Here is a 12409-nt window from a genome sequence, read left to right on the forward strand (position 1 = left end):
TGGCATTACTTGGGTGCAAATTATTACCATATTTGTTATCAAAACCATTTATTAGTAAAATTTATTATAATATTAACTGTAATATATTATATAACTGTAAAATACGTCTATAAAAGTGGCATTTTATCTAATATTTTATAACTAACTTTATATAATAGAAGATTATAAACTATATATCTATTTATTTACTTTTTATAAAGAAATCTCTTATACTTATATTTGGACCTTGAAAATATTTTTAGGAATAGGTATGATAAAATAAAATTTAAAAATAAATATACAGTTGATTAGTCATTTTGAACTCGGCTAATTACAATATTAAAATTGTTAATTTTCAAATAATATGATTATATTTATTTAATTAGGGTTATACAATATTTTAAATAATAAAAGTCAGTTAAACCTCAACTGTTAAAGCTAAATTAATATTTAGTGAGTTATTGATATTACATTTTTAATACGGAATTTGATTGCAAGCTGACATAGTGAAAATCTAATTTATATGTATTAATCTTATCTAATAATTAAAATAGTATTCATTTAATAAAATTTAAATAGACTTATTAATTTCTAAATAATAAAATCAAATCAATATATTACTTAATGCAATTATAAAAGAAATCATTCAGTGAGCTATCAAAAAAAATTTATATTTAGTTCAAAGTAAAAAAAAAATTTTTTGCTTCAGAGGGATATTCAAATTTTTCAGGGGGCTCGAGCCCCTGCTCCCCCCCTCCAGCGAAGTCACTGATATAGATAAAGGTATCTTGTTTTTATTCAGATATTTCTGGCATCATATGATACGATCCTTGTCCATTTGTTTTTTCATTTTATTTTTCTACGCCTAAAAGTTTTTTCTTTTCGTTAGCTCTATCGGAAGCATTGAACAAACAATTTAAGACAACTTGCATGAAAAATAGAAAAAAAGATCTAAGCTAACATAAAGTAAACGAAAAACAGCTTTGAGGTTCCTTTTAATTAACATACAGTTTAGGTAACAATTAAATCATATTGATTGATATTAAATGTTTTCTATATCTTACTAAATTGTATCTCCCTTTATTTACACTTTACCTAGTGCTAGAAGCCTTTTCTTTCAGATAATTAAAAAAATATTCTTATTACTATTTTTCAATCAGTGACAATGAATAAGTATACAAAAAATAAACACATGTGATTCTATTTCAAAATATTGGGTTCGGTTATTTCGAAATAAATGATTTTTTTATAAATGCTTAGAGAAAAATATTTTAACAGAGAAATAACCTATATTTTGATCCTAATAAGCTCTTTTCCATTGATATTTACGAGTAGCCAAAAATCCGTCGAAAATGAACGAGGTGTTAAGGAACCTAACAAGTGTGAAGGTGATTATTTAATAATGACATCTTTCTAAGGTATTTTAGTGTGCAAGTATATGGCAGCTGAATTGCAGAAGAGAATTGATTTAACTGGTAAATCTAAGGAAACATTGAAGATAGGTTCAAGCTTAATGGATGAGTCTGCATATAGAGTCAAGAAATATGAAACATCGTAATAAACATTAATTTAGATAGCATATAATTTGTATTTAGGGAATTAAGATACATAGAAATAACAGAAAAACTATGTGAACACATATTAGAATATAATGTTCATAAGGAAAGATTGGGTAGTAGGAGGTATGCCAAAGGAAGAAGTGAGACTATGTCAACTCTGCATGGATTAAAGTAATTATTATTAGTAGACCTTTTTTTTATGAATTGAAATATTAAATTTATAACCACCTTAATATTTAATATATAATAAATAAATCAAGAGATAGAGGTGTTAAAGTTGAACTTGGAATTCCAGAACAATTATGGGATTCTCCTTCAGCTGAAATAACAGACATGAAAAGAAAAGTAAAAAAAATTATTTGTTTAATTAGGAAATTTCTATAAGAACTTACACGGACTGAAAAAAATCGTTTTTTTATAACATATGCCCAAATATTTATAAAATTTTTTATTTAATTTAAAAATTATTCATATTTATTTTTAAGTTGAAATTTCTAAACTGGATATATTATTAATTATTGAAATTTTAATTCTTGTCCTAAATATTTAAGATTATTTCTAAGACAAGGTTCATTATTTATTTAAATAGTTATTTTATTCTACATATATTATAAACCCATATATTTTATCTTGGGACTATGCTATAAAATAAAGGTTTGTGACCAAGCTACATGAAATATTTTATTATTATATATGCAACAAAAGAGTTTTAACAAAGATTTATAAAATATTGGACTTAAAAAGGAAAGCAATTAAATAAGCTTTAACTTTAATGTTTAAATATTGCAAAAGTAAATATGTTAGAAATTTAATAGTCATAAATATTTTTTAAAAACGAAATGCATTTTCATAAAAATTATCATTTTATATTCCAATAAGAATTAAAGATTATACACAGTAGGTTTTAAACCTGGGGCGTCTCTAGTCTTATAGGGGTTTTTAGCCAGTCTCACAATTATTTTTAACCTATACAGCCAGTAAATACAAGAAGCTTTGAAACTAATTTCAAAACTTCAGCTTGGCTTACCCCATAAAAATATTTTGAACAATTTGACTGGCCACTGATATTTTTATTTTTTTGTATGGTTAAGTGTTTATGTTTTACAGTAATTTTTTATATATAAATATTGATGTCAACCTGATGCCTATCTGTATCAATTGGCTTAATTAAAAACAAATTAAATAATGAATGATATATTCAAATCTTTTAAACATATTAAATAATTGAATATTCTATTCATTATCATACCAATCAGAACATGAATGGTAAATTTTATCATTCATATAAATATGAATAGCAATTTGTTTTTGATTAGGCCTATGACAGGGGTATTGGGTGTGGGTCTAATTATTTTACACTTACACTAATTAATTTACACCCTTTCATGTTGGATGCTTAATTTTTTTATGCCCCCTGCCCACTCATGAAAAATAAAATTTTTATCATGTTCAAAGAGCCATGGATTATTTTTAAAAATATTATAATTCTGCTTTATTTATTTCCATAATTTTGCCTGAAATAAGATCCTCTTTATACATCTTCTTGCTTTCTGCTTTATTTATTTCCATAATTTTGCCTGAAATAAGATCCTCTTTATACATCTTCTTGCTAATTAAGAATTAATTCACTAATCAAGCTACATTTATAAATCAAGATCTTTAAAATGTGAAAAATACAAATATTCATTTTAATTTTTATCGCGTTTTGTCTTTCCTTTAGTGAACAATTTTTGGCTATCGAAAATAATATTTTTTTTACTTTGAACGGAACTGGCTGAGACTGGCACATTTTATTGGTTAATTAAGAAGTTTCAAAAATTGATAAAATTTAAAACAAATAATGAAATAAGCTTATTCTATCAAATAAAGAAATGTTAGAAATTTTAAAAAATTATGATAGTTTTTTTTTAAAAAAAAAACTCCCTTTTGGATTTGGAAAAAAATCTTGTTATGTGTTCTTAAAAAGTCTGATTTGGGTCAATTTAAATCCAAAATAATATTGTGTAAGCTTCAAGATTTGGCAAATAAAAGGTCCATACCTTTCTTCCATCTATGAGCAAAATCATGAGGCTTACCCAAATTTATTTTGGTTATAACCTTAATCGGGCCGTTTTTTATTAATCGGGTTTTTTTAACAACGCCACTAGTTACAGGATGTATGAGGAAATATGTCAGGTTTTTAAAGATATTATTTTTTTTTAAATTTTCCGTTTTTCACGCAAAATTTGTAATTACTCCTCGTGGTTTTTTTTTTGGAAAAAGCCCGTAACGCCTAATTATTTTTCGAAATTCAAAATTTATTTACACTCACGGCGTGACCTGGTGGGTCACGTGGATTTTCGTGGCCTGCGCCCACCTCTAATTGGCAAAATAATAAAACAAAAAACATATCCTTGCAAATTGTGCCAACTGTTCTCCAAAAAATAATTTTGTATTGAATTCTCATATTTACTAAAAAAAATTATACTATGGATTGAATTTCTGTTTTTTCGCTAATTTTCGATTTTTGCTCAATTTCTCTTTACAATTTTTAACCTTGAAAATCTGAAAAGCCAATTAAATTTAAATCATTTGAAGCGTATTGATTTTTTTAACTGAAACTGAATTGAAGAAGCTTTCAATAATATTATTGTTTATACATTTATAGTGCGATTATTTTATGGAGACGTATGAAGATGTGATCGAGGATTGGTATTACCATCATAACAGCTTGCCCATTCTTGATTACTTATGCAAAGAGCATATATTGGTCAATGACGAACAAGGTTAAATCAATCGTTTTTTTTAATTAAAAAACAAATTGTTGCTTATCTCTGACATAAATGTATAAAATTTACATATTATTTTGGGGCTGTGCCGATATTTTATATTGGATCTGATACTCGCCACTTTTTAGGCATCAGATCGGACCGACATTTTTTTAAAAAAATTATCTATATTATTGTTTTTCGATATTTTATGATTGGTTAGTGAGAAATAGAAATTTCGTCGTTTTATCATTTCTTATATTATATTTTGATAGAATATTCTTTTTAAGCATTTGTTATTTAAAAATTAAAGAATAATAATTTTAAATGAGATGATTAACTTTTGGGGAATAAAAGAAACCTAATACACAATACACTTATTCTATCATGATAATTCACAATGTATGCCTTAGTCGGGTGAAACATAAAACTTTGAGTTTACAATTATTTTATTTTGCTTGGAATTTACTTTTTACTACATTGCTTCAAAAATTGATGTAAATATTGGAGCAATTAAAAAAAAAATTGTATCGGTTACAGCCTTTATTATTATTTGAATTATTTTATAACATGGAACTTAATTATTTTTCACACATATACTAAACATTATATGCGCAAATAACATTTATATAAACAATTAGAATGTCTATCTGAGGTTTGGACAGGGCAAGAAAAAGTGAACTACGATGATGAAGCTAGTCAGAGAAAAAGCCTTAATGATGGAGAGGAAGAAAAGGTAAATATTACAGATAAAGCCCAGCCAAAGACAGAACTTTAAAGAAAAATTCTAATTTTTTTTTTAAATCTTAGTCTTGTATATTTTTGTACATAACATAATGTTTTATAAATATGGCAATAATTATAAATAGTTAAATTCTGTGATATAATATTTTATTTATTCAAATGCTTCCAAATTTTTAATATACCACTGATTTATAATTTATTATTTGTAGCAAAGTTGTATAATGAAAGAACAATTGTTATTTTTTAAAAAAAAAATATACAAACTTTAAGCCTAGTATTGCACAAATATTAAAGTAATCTAGTCGACATTTTTTTTTCTGAAACCATCTTATTAGCTGCGGTTTTACTTAAATTTGTGACTGAAATATAGAGCCTTGCCGGTGATATTAAGCAAAATATTATAAGCGCTAACATTTAATGTTAGTGGCCCAGCTAGAGTTGTTGAACGGCTTATTTCAGATGTTCAGAAATGGCTAACTCGATATTTTACCCAGAAAAATATTGCCTAAACTTCAAACCTTTGTGCCATCCACGAGCAAAATCTTAAGGATTGCGTAATATTTTTCTTGACAAAACGATGAGTTAGCTCTCTTTAAAAACCCGCGCACATCGAATAACATTAATGAAAATTACTACCTCTGATGAAGATAGATTGAATTGGTGTTAATCCTTCTTAATACACAATAGATGTTGAACCAATCAGTGTTAAAATTATTGAAAATTTAGCCCAATCCCCAAAGAAAATGAAATTTTAAATCAAACATCGAAATAATTTTTAAAATTGGGCAAGTGGGCGGGTTAAACCAAATTTTAAGATAAATTGGCGAACGGTCAGGTGAATTTTAAAAAAATTATTGGTGGGACCACTACATACCTCTAATACAATATATAGAGTTTTGTGAATGTTTTGTAGAGGAAACCTGGGATCTTATGAGTCCGATGTACTTGCGAGCCTTGTGGGGTTTACTTCTAGATTACGCAACTCTAATGTTTAATTTTTTTTTTACCAAATGTGTATAACTGCAATATGCATTTGCGGCAGTAATTTTTTTAAATATCGGGTTACAGATAAAATCTTTATTATATTATTCAAAACCCTTAAAAGTAACTTTCATTAATGCTGCAATATATCAAAAATAATAAATAATAAAGGTTTTTAATTATCCAATGACAATCTTATATAAAAGATTAAACCCTAATCTATATAATATTAATCTTTATTTGAACAAAAAAATATGTTTAAACGACCATAAAATTTTAAACGTTATTGGGGGTCTGGGGCTATTTTTTCAGAGTTCATTCGAACTTTTTGAGCGCATATTTTTTAAATTTAATTTTGTTTAAAATTATTTTATCGAAAAAAATTATTAGCGATTTTTTTTTTACGTGAATTGCACCTTTAACTTTTTTTAATTCAAAAATGGTAACTTTATTATATATTATAATCATGTTAAAATCTCTATTATATATTATAATCATGTTAAAATTATTTTTTAGAATAAAACATCATTCCAAAGTTTGATCCTTAAGCAAATGGAGATAAAATTTAACATAGTAGTTTATATGTTATTTTATAAATAAGTTTACGTCCTATTAATTTATTTTTAAAAAAATAAAAATTTATTTTTAAATTTATCATATTTTGATTAAAATAAATATAATATGAAATGTTAAATAATTAGGTAAATGAATATTAGATTCATTAAATTTCTATTTTTAATAAAATTAAGAAAAATAAAAGTTAACTTAGGCTGTATCCTAAATAATAATGAAAAAAATTACCTAAAAGTTTAAAAATTCCTTAACTTTCGTGAGTTTTGAGAGATTTGAAACATGTCCAGAATCTTCCATTAAAATTTTTTAAAGGTATTGTGAAATTCTCCATTTAAAATATTCAAAAGTTTGATTTGAATGCGCAAAAATTAAAAAATTTTAATGATAAAAAATGATCATCACATTTTGTAAAACTTTTAAGGTAAAATGTAAAATATTTAAGCCAATATTTTATTTTACATACCCGTGGCTTAAATAACATTTGATTAGATAAAATCTTGATGTAGCCTCTTTGAAAAAAATTAAACCGAGGTTTTTAGCAATACCTGTGGAGGCTTGAACGAACAAATAATGAATTTGACATGATTCGAGCTTTAAAAAAAATAAGGTACATATGGAGCGGGGCTGAAAAATATTGCATTTTCAGGGCTCTAAATCACGTTATAACTGATAATAAATCAACTACTCTTCAAATATAATATTTCTTAGAATTTAAATTCTTTTGACTTAATGAATTTAAAAGAAAATTAAATTCAAATTTATTTTTTTTAGTCTCTACAAGGAAAATCTCTTTCCTTCTTTTTTTAAAACTTACTTTCCCGAATATTACTAATTCTTGAAAGCTTCTTATGGTTCCAAAACCACTCATAATTATATTGTCCCTTCTGCTAAGATATGTCTCCTTTATAATAAATATCGCTCTTCCTTCCACACTTTTATTTGAATCAGTTTCAGTGTCGTTGACACATTTTTTAAAACTATTTTACCGGGTAATCGTTTCTACAACTCTCTTAATCAAGCACTCACCCTTCTTATTGAGGACACTTATATTTATGTCATCTATAAATTTACCTTAGTATCGAATAAATATCAGTTGTGCAAGAAATTCAGCCCTTCGTGAGTCTATATTTCTGATCTCAAATAACTTCTAGTGTCGTATTTTCGATCTAGTGTAGTAGGTTATGTAGTTTTTACTTCTAACCCCTTCTCCAAAATTAAATTTCATATGTTTTTTGTAGAAGTAATAGCTTAATTGAGTTGCATTCGCTGACTCCATAGAACAACGAATTCTTGGCCTTTCCGGTTTCTATGAACTATGATCCTTCATTCTGGTTAAACATGGTTGCTCTATGATATTTAGTGGCATATCTTCCGAAATAGCGACTATTTAATGTTAGTTTATAAAGAATGTGGTTAAAGCGTGTTATTATTCATTGCATACAAAAAATTGAGTGAAAGATTGTCAAAACCGGTTTACTAGCCAGTAATCGGATACTATTAAGTTCCTCTCGGAGAAAGTAATTCCTTAGATTAATTATGTTTCGTTTGGAATAAGTATTTCTTCGTAAAAATTATATTTAAAATATTATGCGGTATTTTTCGATAATGTTCAATATAATTTTTTTTTGAAATATGGAATAATTATCAATCTGATTGTTGATATTCAAGTGTAAATGCGTAGTTTTTGATGAGATTTTAAAAAGTAAGATAGAAGTTTAACAATGTAAATAATATACTCTATAAAAACGCAACAAAAATTCTTTTTTAAAAAAAAAACTATTTTCAATAATACATTAGTAATAAATATGAGTAGTGTTGTTGAAAGGCTCGTTTTAAGCCGATTTTTAAAAACGGTTAGCTCAATATTTCCTCCAGAAAACTATTACGCAAACCTGAAGATTTTGCTCATAGAAGGAACAAAGGTCTAGATATATATAATCGAAATCTAGAGATATTAATTTTTGAGCCACGTTATATCACAGTCAATTTTGGAACTATTTTCATAATTTATGCTTATAAATTTTACATGTAGCACTCCAATTCGAGACCGAAGTTATTTTATATTCCATAATATTATAAATTATTTTATAAATAATATATGTCAATATAGTCTATTTCCCCAGACGAAGATGATTTAACTCTATCCTGCCACCTTTATATATTTTTTTTACACAAGTAGGAATATCAAGATCTGATCAAAATTTTCAATCAATTGTTGTTAAAAATAAATAAAAAATTATTAAAAAAAGAACTTCCTATAATATAACATTTTAAAAGAAATTTATATATAATATTAGTGTTTCTTAAGTATAGAAGCACTTTTTTTTAAATCGCGAATAAAGCGTTACTTCCATCAAACCTAGCGAGTAACTCGTTTCATTTTTGTGGTAAAATTTACAGCTCTAGATAAAAAAACATAAATATAAAAAAATATTGAAACCTACTCAATAGAAGACATCGAAAGCTAACGAAAATAGTATCTGCTGAGTCAATTTGGTGATTATAGACATAATTTTGTAGCTACTTGCAAACGAAGATTAAAAAGTGGGATATTATTTCTATAAAGTTTTAAAAAAAAAAATTAGAAATTGTTTATCACAAGCTATTTCATATAGTCTAAGACGAAATTATTTTTTACAAGCATTGCGAATGAATCGAAGATCAAATTGAGCTTTTAAAATAGACAAATTGGATAAAAATAATGGGGAACTTAATTAGCAATAACGAATCAAAAATTCATACATATTCTGGGATAGTATGAAATTGGGAAATTAAGTTAACAAGCAGAATTCTTTCATTTGCTAGCCGTTAAGTTTTCATATTATATAATGGTACGAGGTTGCATTATTAGAGGACTAGGATGTGTTATCTTAATAAATGATAGAAAATATAACTATGTAGATTCAACTAATTATTAATCCCATCAATTCATTTATTAGTTACATAAATCAAATCACACCTATCAATAAGGTGTATCTCCTTGGCACATAGCTAAATCTGCAAAGCTGTTAAAAGATATGTTACATGCAATTCGGCGACCTATGGGCAACTATTAATTGTTCATCTGATATGAGATAGATAACAGCTGGGTAATGTTTTTAACCATTCATAAACTACTAGCAAAACCAGCATTTTCTAATAGATAGTGTTGTTAAACTTTGGGTCTATTTTTAAAAATGGCCCGAGTAATATTTCAGCCAAAATAATATCACACAAGCCTCAAATTGACAAATAGAGGGTCAAGTCTTTTTGCCCTCTATCTGCGAAATCTCCAGGCTTGAATAATATTATTTTGGCTAAAATCTTAATTGTGCCGTTTAGCAACATTATTAATAGTTGAATATATTCCAAAGGGAGTATTTTTTTTAAAATTTTAAATGAAAAAATTTAAAAATTGACTGATGTGATAAAAATGTGTTTGAAGCAGCCTCTGGTATAGCTATAGATCCAAGCTATCAAGGACAAATTATCTTTGGGAGTGATAAAAGAAGATATCATAGCGTTGTTCAATTATATTCAGAGGTGTTGATTTTAAAAACGATTAACATAATATTTTAGCAAGAAAAATATTGCCTAAACCCAATGACATATATAATACCTAGACTGACGATTCAATCATTAAAATGCATTTTTAAGCGTCGTTAAAAGCAAATCAGCTGGACCCGCCATTTTGGTATACATTAATTAATTATTCTCATGTTAAAAACTACTATTAAATGGATAACTTGCTTCCTTATTATCTCGATGATCCGGTAATTCTTTAATAAAGTTTGCATTAGAATTAGGCTCTCGTTTAAAATTTTAATAATGATTAGTGTGACCAATATGGCGTTTCCAGCTGATTTGCATTTATATACACTTTTAATGAATGAATCGTCAGTCTAGTTATATATTTCATCCTAAACCTTGAGATTTCGCTAATAGATGCCTAAACCTTTGTGCTATCTATGAACCAACCTCAGTAATATAAATAATTTAATTGAGAGAGATTATCGATGTTTTCGGAATATTCTATCAAATTTTACCGGCAAGGTCCAAAGATTTGTAAATTGAAAATTTGAACAAACAAAATTCTAACAAACATTTAAAAATCTCATTTTTTTTAAAATAAAAATTTAAATATTCGATTCGATAAAAACAATGGAAACATCAACATTCAAAAATTAATTCGAGTCAAATAAGTTATATACTTGTACCCTTGTACCTAGCAATTATGAATTTTTCGAGATTGTAAAGGCTAGTGACGTTCCCTGTTTCCATGAAAGTTATTTCTTCTATTTCAATTTAAATACGCCAGTGAGAATAAAGTTATAGCAATTAAGAGTTTATTTAGTTATCACAAACCAAAATATATTAAATTACAAAAAGCAGACGATAAGTGAAACAAGAAATATACAATTTTTTTTAGTATTTGAACAACGCTCAATTTTCTTTATTGATATCTTCTAACCTTATGAGCCTGAACACGATAAGGTATATCCATTTTAAGTTGATTTTATGTTTAAAGTCTATCTTTTTTTTCAATTTACAAATGAAAAATTTTTTTTTAAAATCTGATTGAATATTATCCTATCCTATCATACACTGATGAGACGTCCCACAATTAAGTAGGTACTCAACCACCCCATAGAGGGCGAAATATTATAAATCAATATTATTATCAAGAAAACATCGGTATAAAAAAATTATTATTTGAGATGGACATGTCACGTCAGTAAAGTGTCTTTTTGACTCTTTCCCAACCAATAGAGCATCTAAATGAGAATAAATTTATTTGTACCGAAAGATACATAAATAAAAATAATATTAATTATAAAAAGTATGTAATATAAATTTTATTAGACCTTTTATCCAAAAATAAATGAAATGCATATAATTGATGGTAATTTTTAATTTGGGATATCATATAAATAAAACTGAATGAAATATATTTAATAAGTAACTTTGAATAGTAAGGAGTTAATTTAGTAGTTATATTATTTTTTTTGAAAAAAAATGCAACTAATTAGTGTCTATGCGTGAAAGTAACTAGTAATAGTGATTTTTTTTTTACTAAATTATATTTCCAATAAATCTAATTAGCATTTACAACACTAACTAACATGGCTGTGTACCCTCCTTCTAAAAAATTGGTTCGAGTTTGAGTTCAATGAAAGGGTTCAGGGTTTTGAACCAGGATATTTAATGACTTACAAAACAGAAAAATCTTCTTAGTATTACCATAAAAATAATTTATTATAATAATATAATATACTACAATAAATATTATATATATTTTTAAAAAAAATTTATTCAATAGAATTATCATATAATATCTTCTAAAATATCGTCATTAAGACTTCCACAATTTTTTAAAAAAAGCTTGAAATCTTGAACCCTAAATTTTAGGAAAAGGGTTCAGCTAAATATCGAGAGTTTTGATTCTCAGCCCTGCTAATAAAAATTTAAAAAAATTGTACAGATTCTTTTTGAAAAAAAAAGAAAAAATTTGGTAGCTATTTAAAATAAGGGAGTTTTAATTTGTATATATATATGTAATTAAATTAGATTTGTGGTAATCTACTTACAATATCAGGATGTGGTTAATGTAGAGCCTAATTATACTAAAATAAACACAAATTATGTAAATTTGAGCATAGAAATTTACTTATTTCTTATCACTAAGCAGAATTTTTATAATTACCTTATTTTATTATTCAAATTTTTCACTATTTAGATGTAGAAGAAAAATTATAAACAATTAAGACAAATTTAAAATTGATTTTTCTGGCATTTAAGATATACTTAATTTAAGAAAGACATACTTACTTAAAAAAAATCAAAATT

At 25.9% G+C, this 12409-nt stretch overlaps 1 protein-coding gene across 1 annotated transcript; it reads left to right on the forward strand.

The window, feature by feature from the left end:
- Window positions 1-1170: 1170 nt before the first annotated feature.
- On the forward strand, window positions 1171-5233 carry LOC135926347 (protein canopy 4-like). The gene is made up of 6 exons (XM_065462190.1): window positions 1171-1367; window positions 1407-1533; window positions 1575-1709; window positions 1799-1883; window positions 4186-4303; window positions 4927-5233. The coding sequence occupies exons 1-6, from the start codon at window positions 1232-1234 to the stop codon at window positions 5061-5063; spliced, it is 738 nt and encodes a 245-aa protein (XP_065318262.1). The 5' UTR covers window positions 1171-1231; the 3' UTR covers window positions 5064-5233.
- The last annotated feature ends 7176 nt before the right edge of the window (window positions 5234-12409 follow it).

This window comes from Gordionus sp. m RMFG-2023, chromosome 3 (genome assembly GCF_954871325.1).
Source record: "Gordionus sp. m RMFG-2023 chromosome 3, tfGorSpeb1-WG-v2, whole genome shotgun sequence".
Taxonomy (NCBI): domain Eukaryota; kingdom Metazoa; phylum Nematomorpha; class Gordioida; order Chordodea; family Parachordodidae; genus Gordionus; species Gordionus sp. m RMFG-2023.

Coding starts and splice junctions, on each gene's coding strand:
- LOC135926347 (XM_065462190.1), top strand. CDS start 1,232: ATGCTTAGAGAAAAATATTTTAACAGAGAAATAACCTATATTTTGATC. Junction 1,368..1,406: donor GGAACCTAACAAGTGTGAAG/GTGATTATTTAA, acceptor AAGGTATTTTAG/TGTGCAAGTATATGGCAGCT. Junction 1,884..4,185: donor TAACAGACATGAAAAGAAAA/GTAAAAAAAATT, acceptor ATACATTTATAG/TGCGATTATTTTATGGAGAC.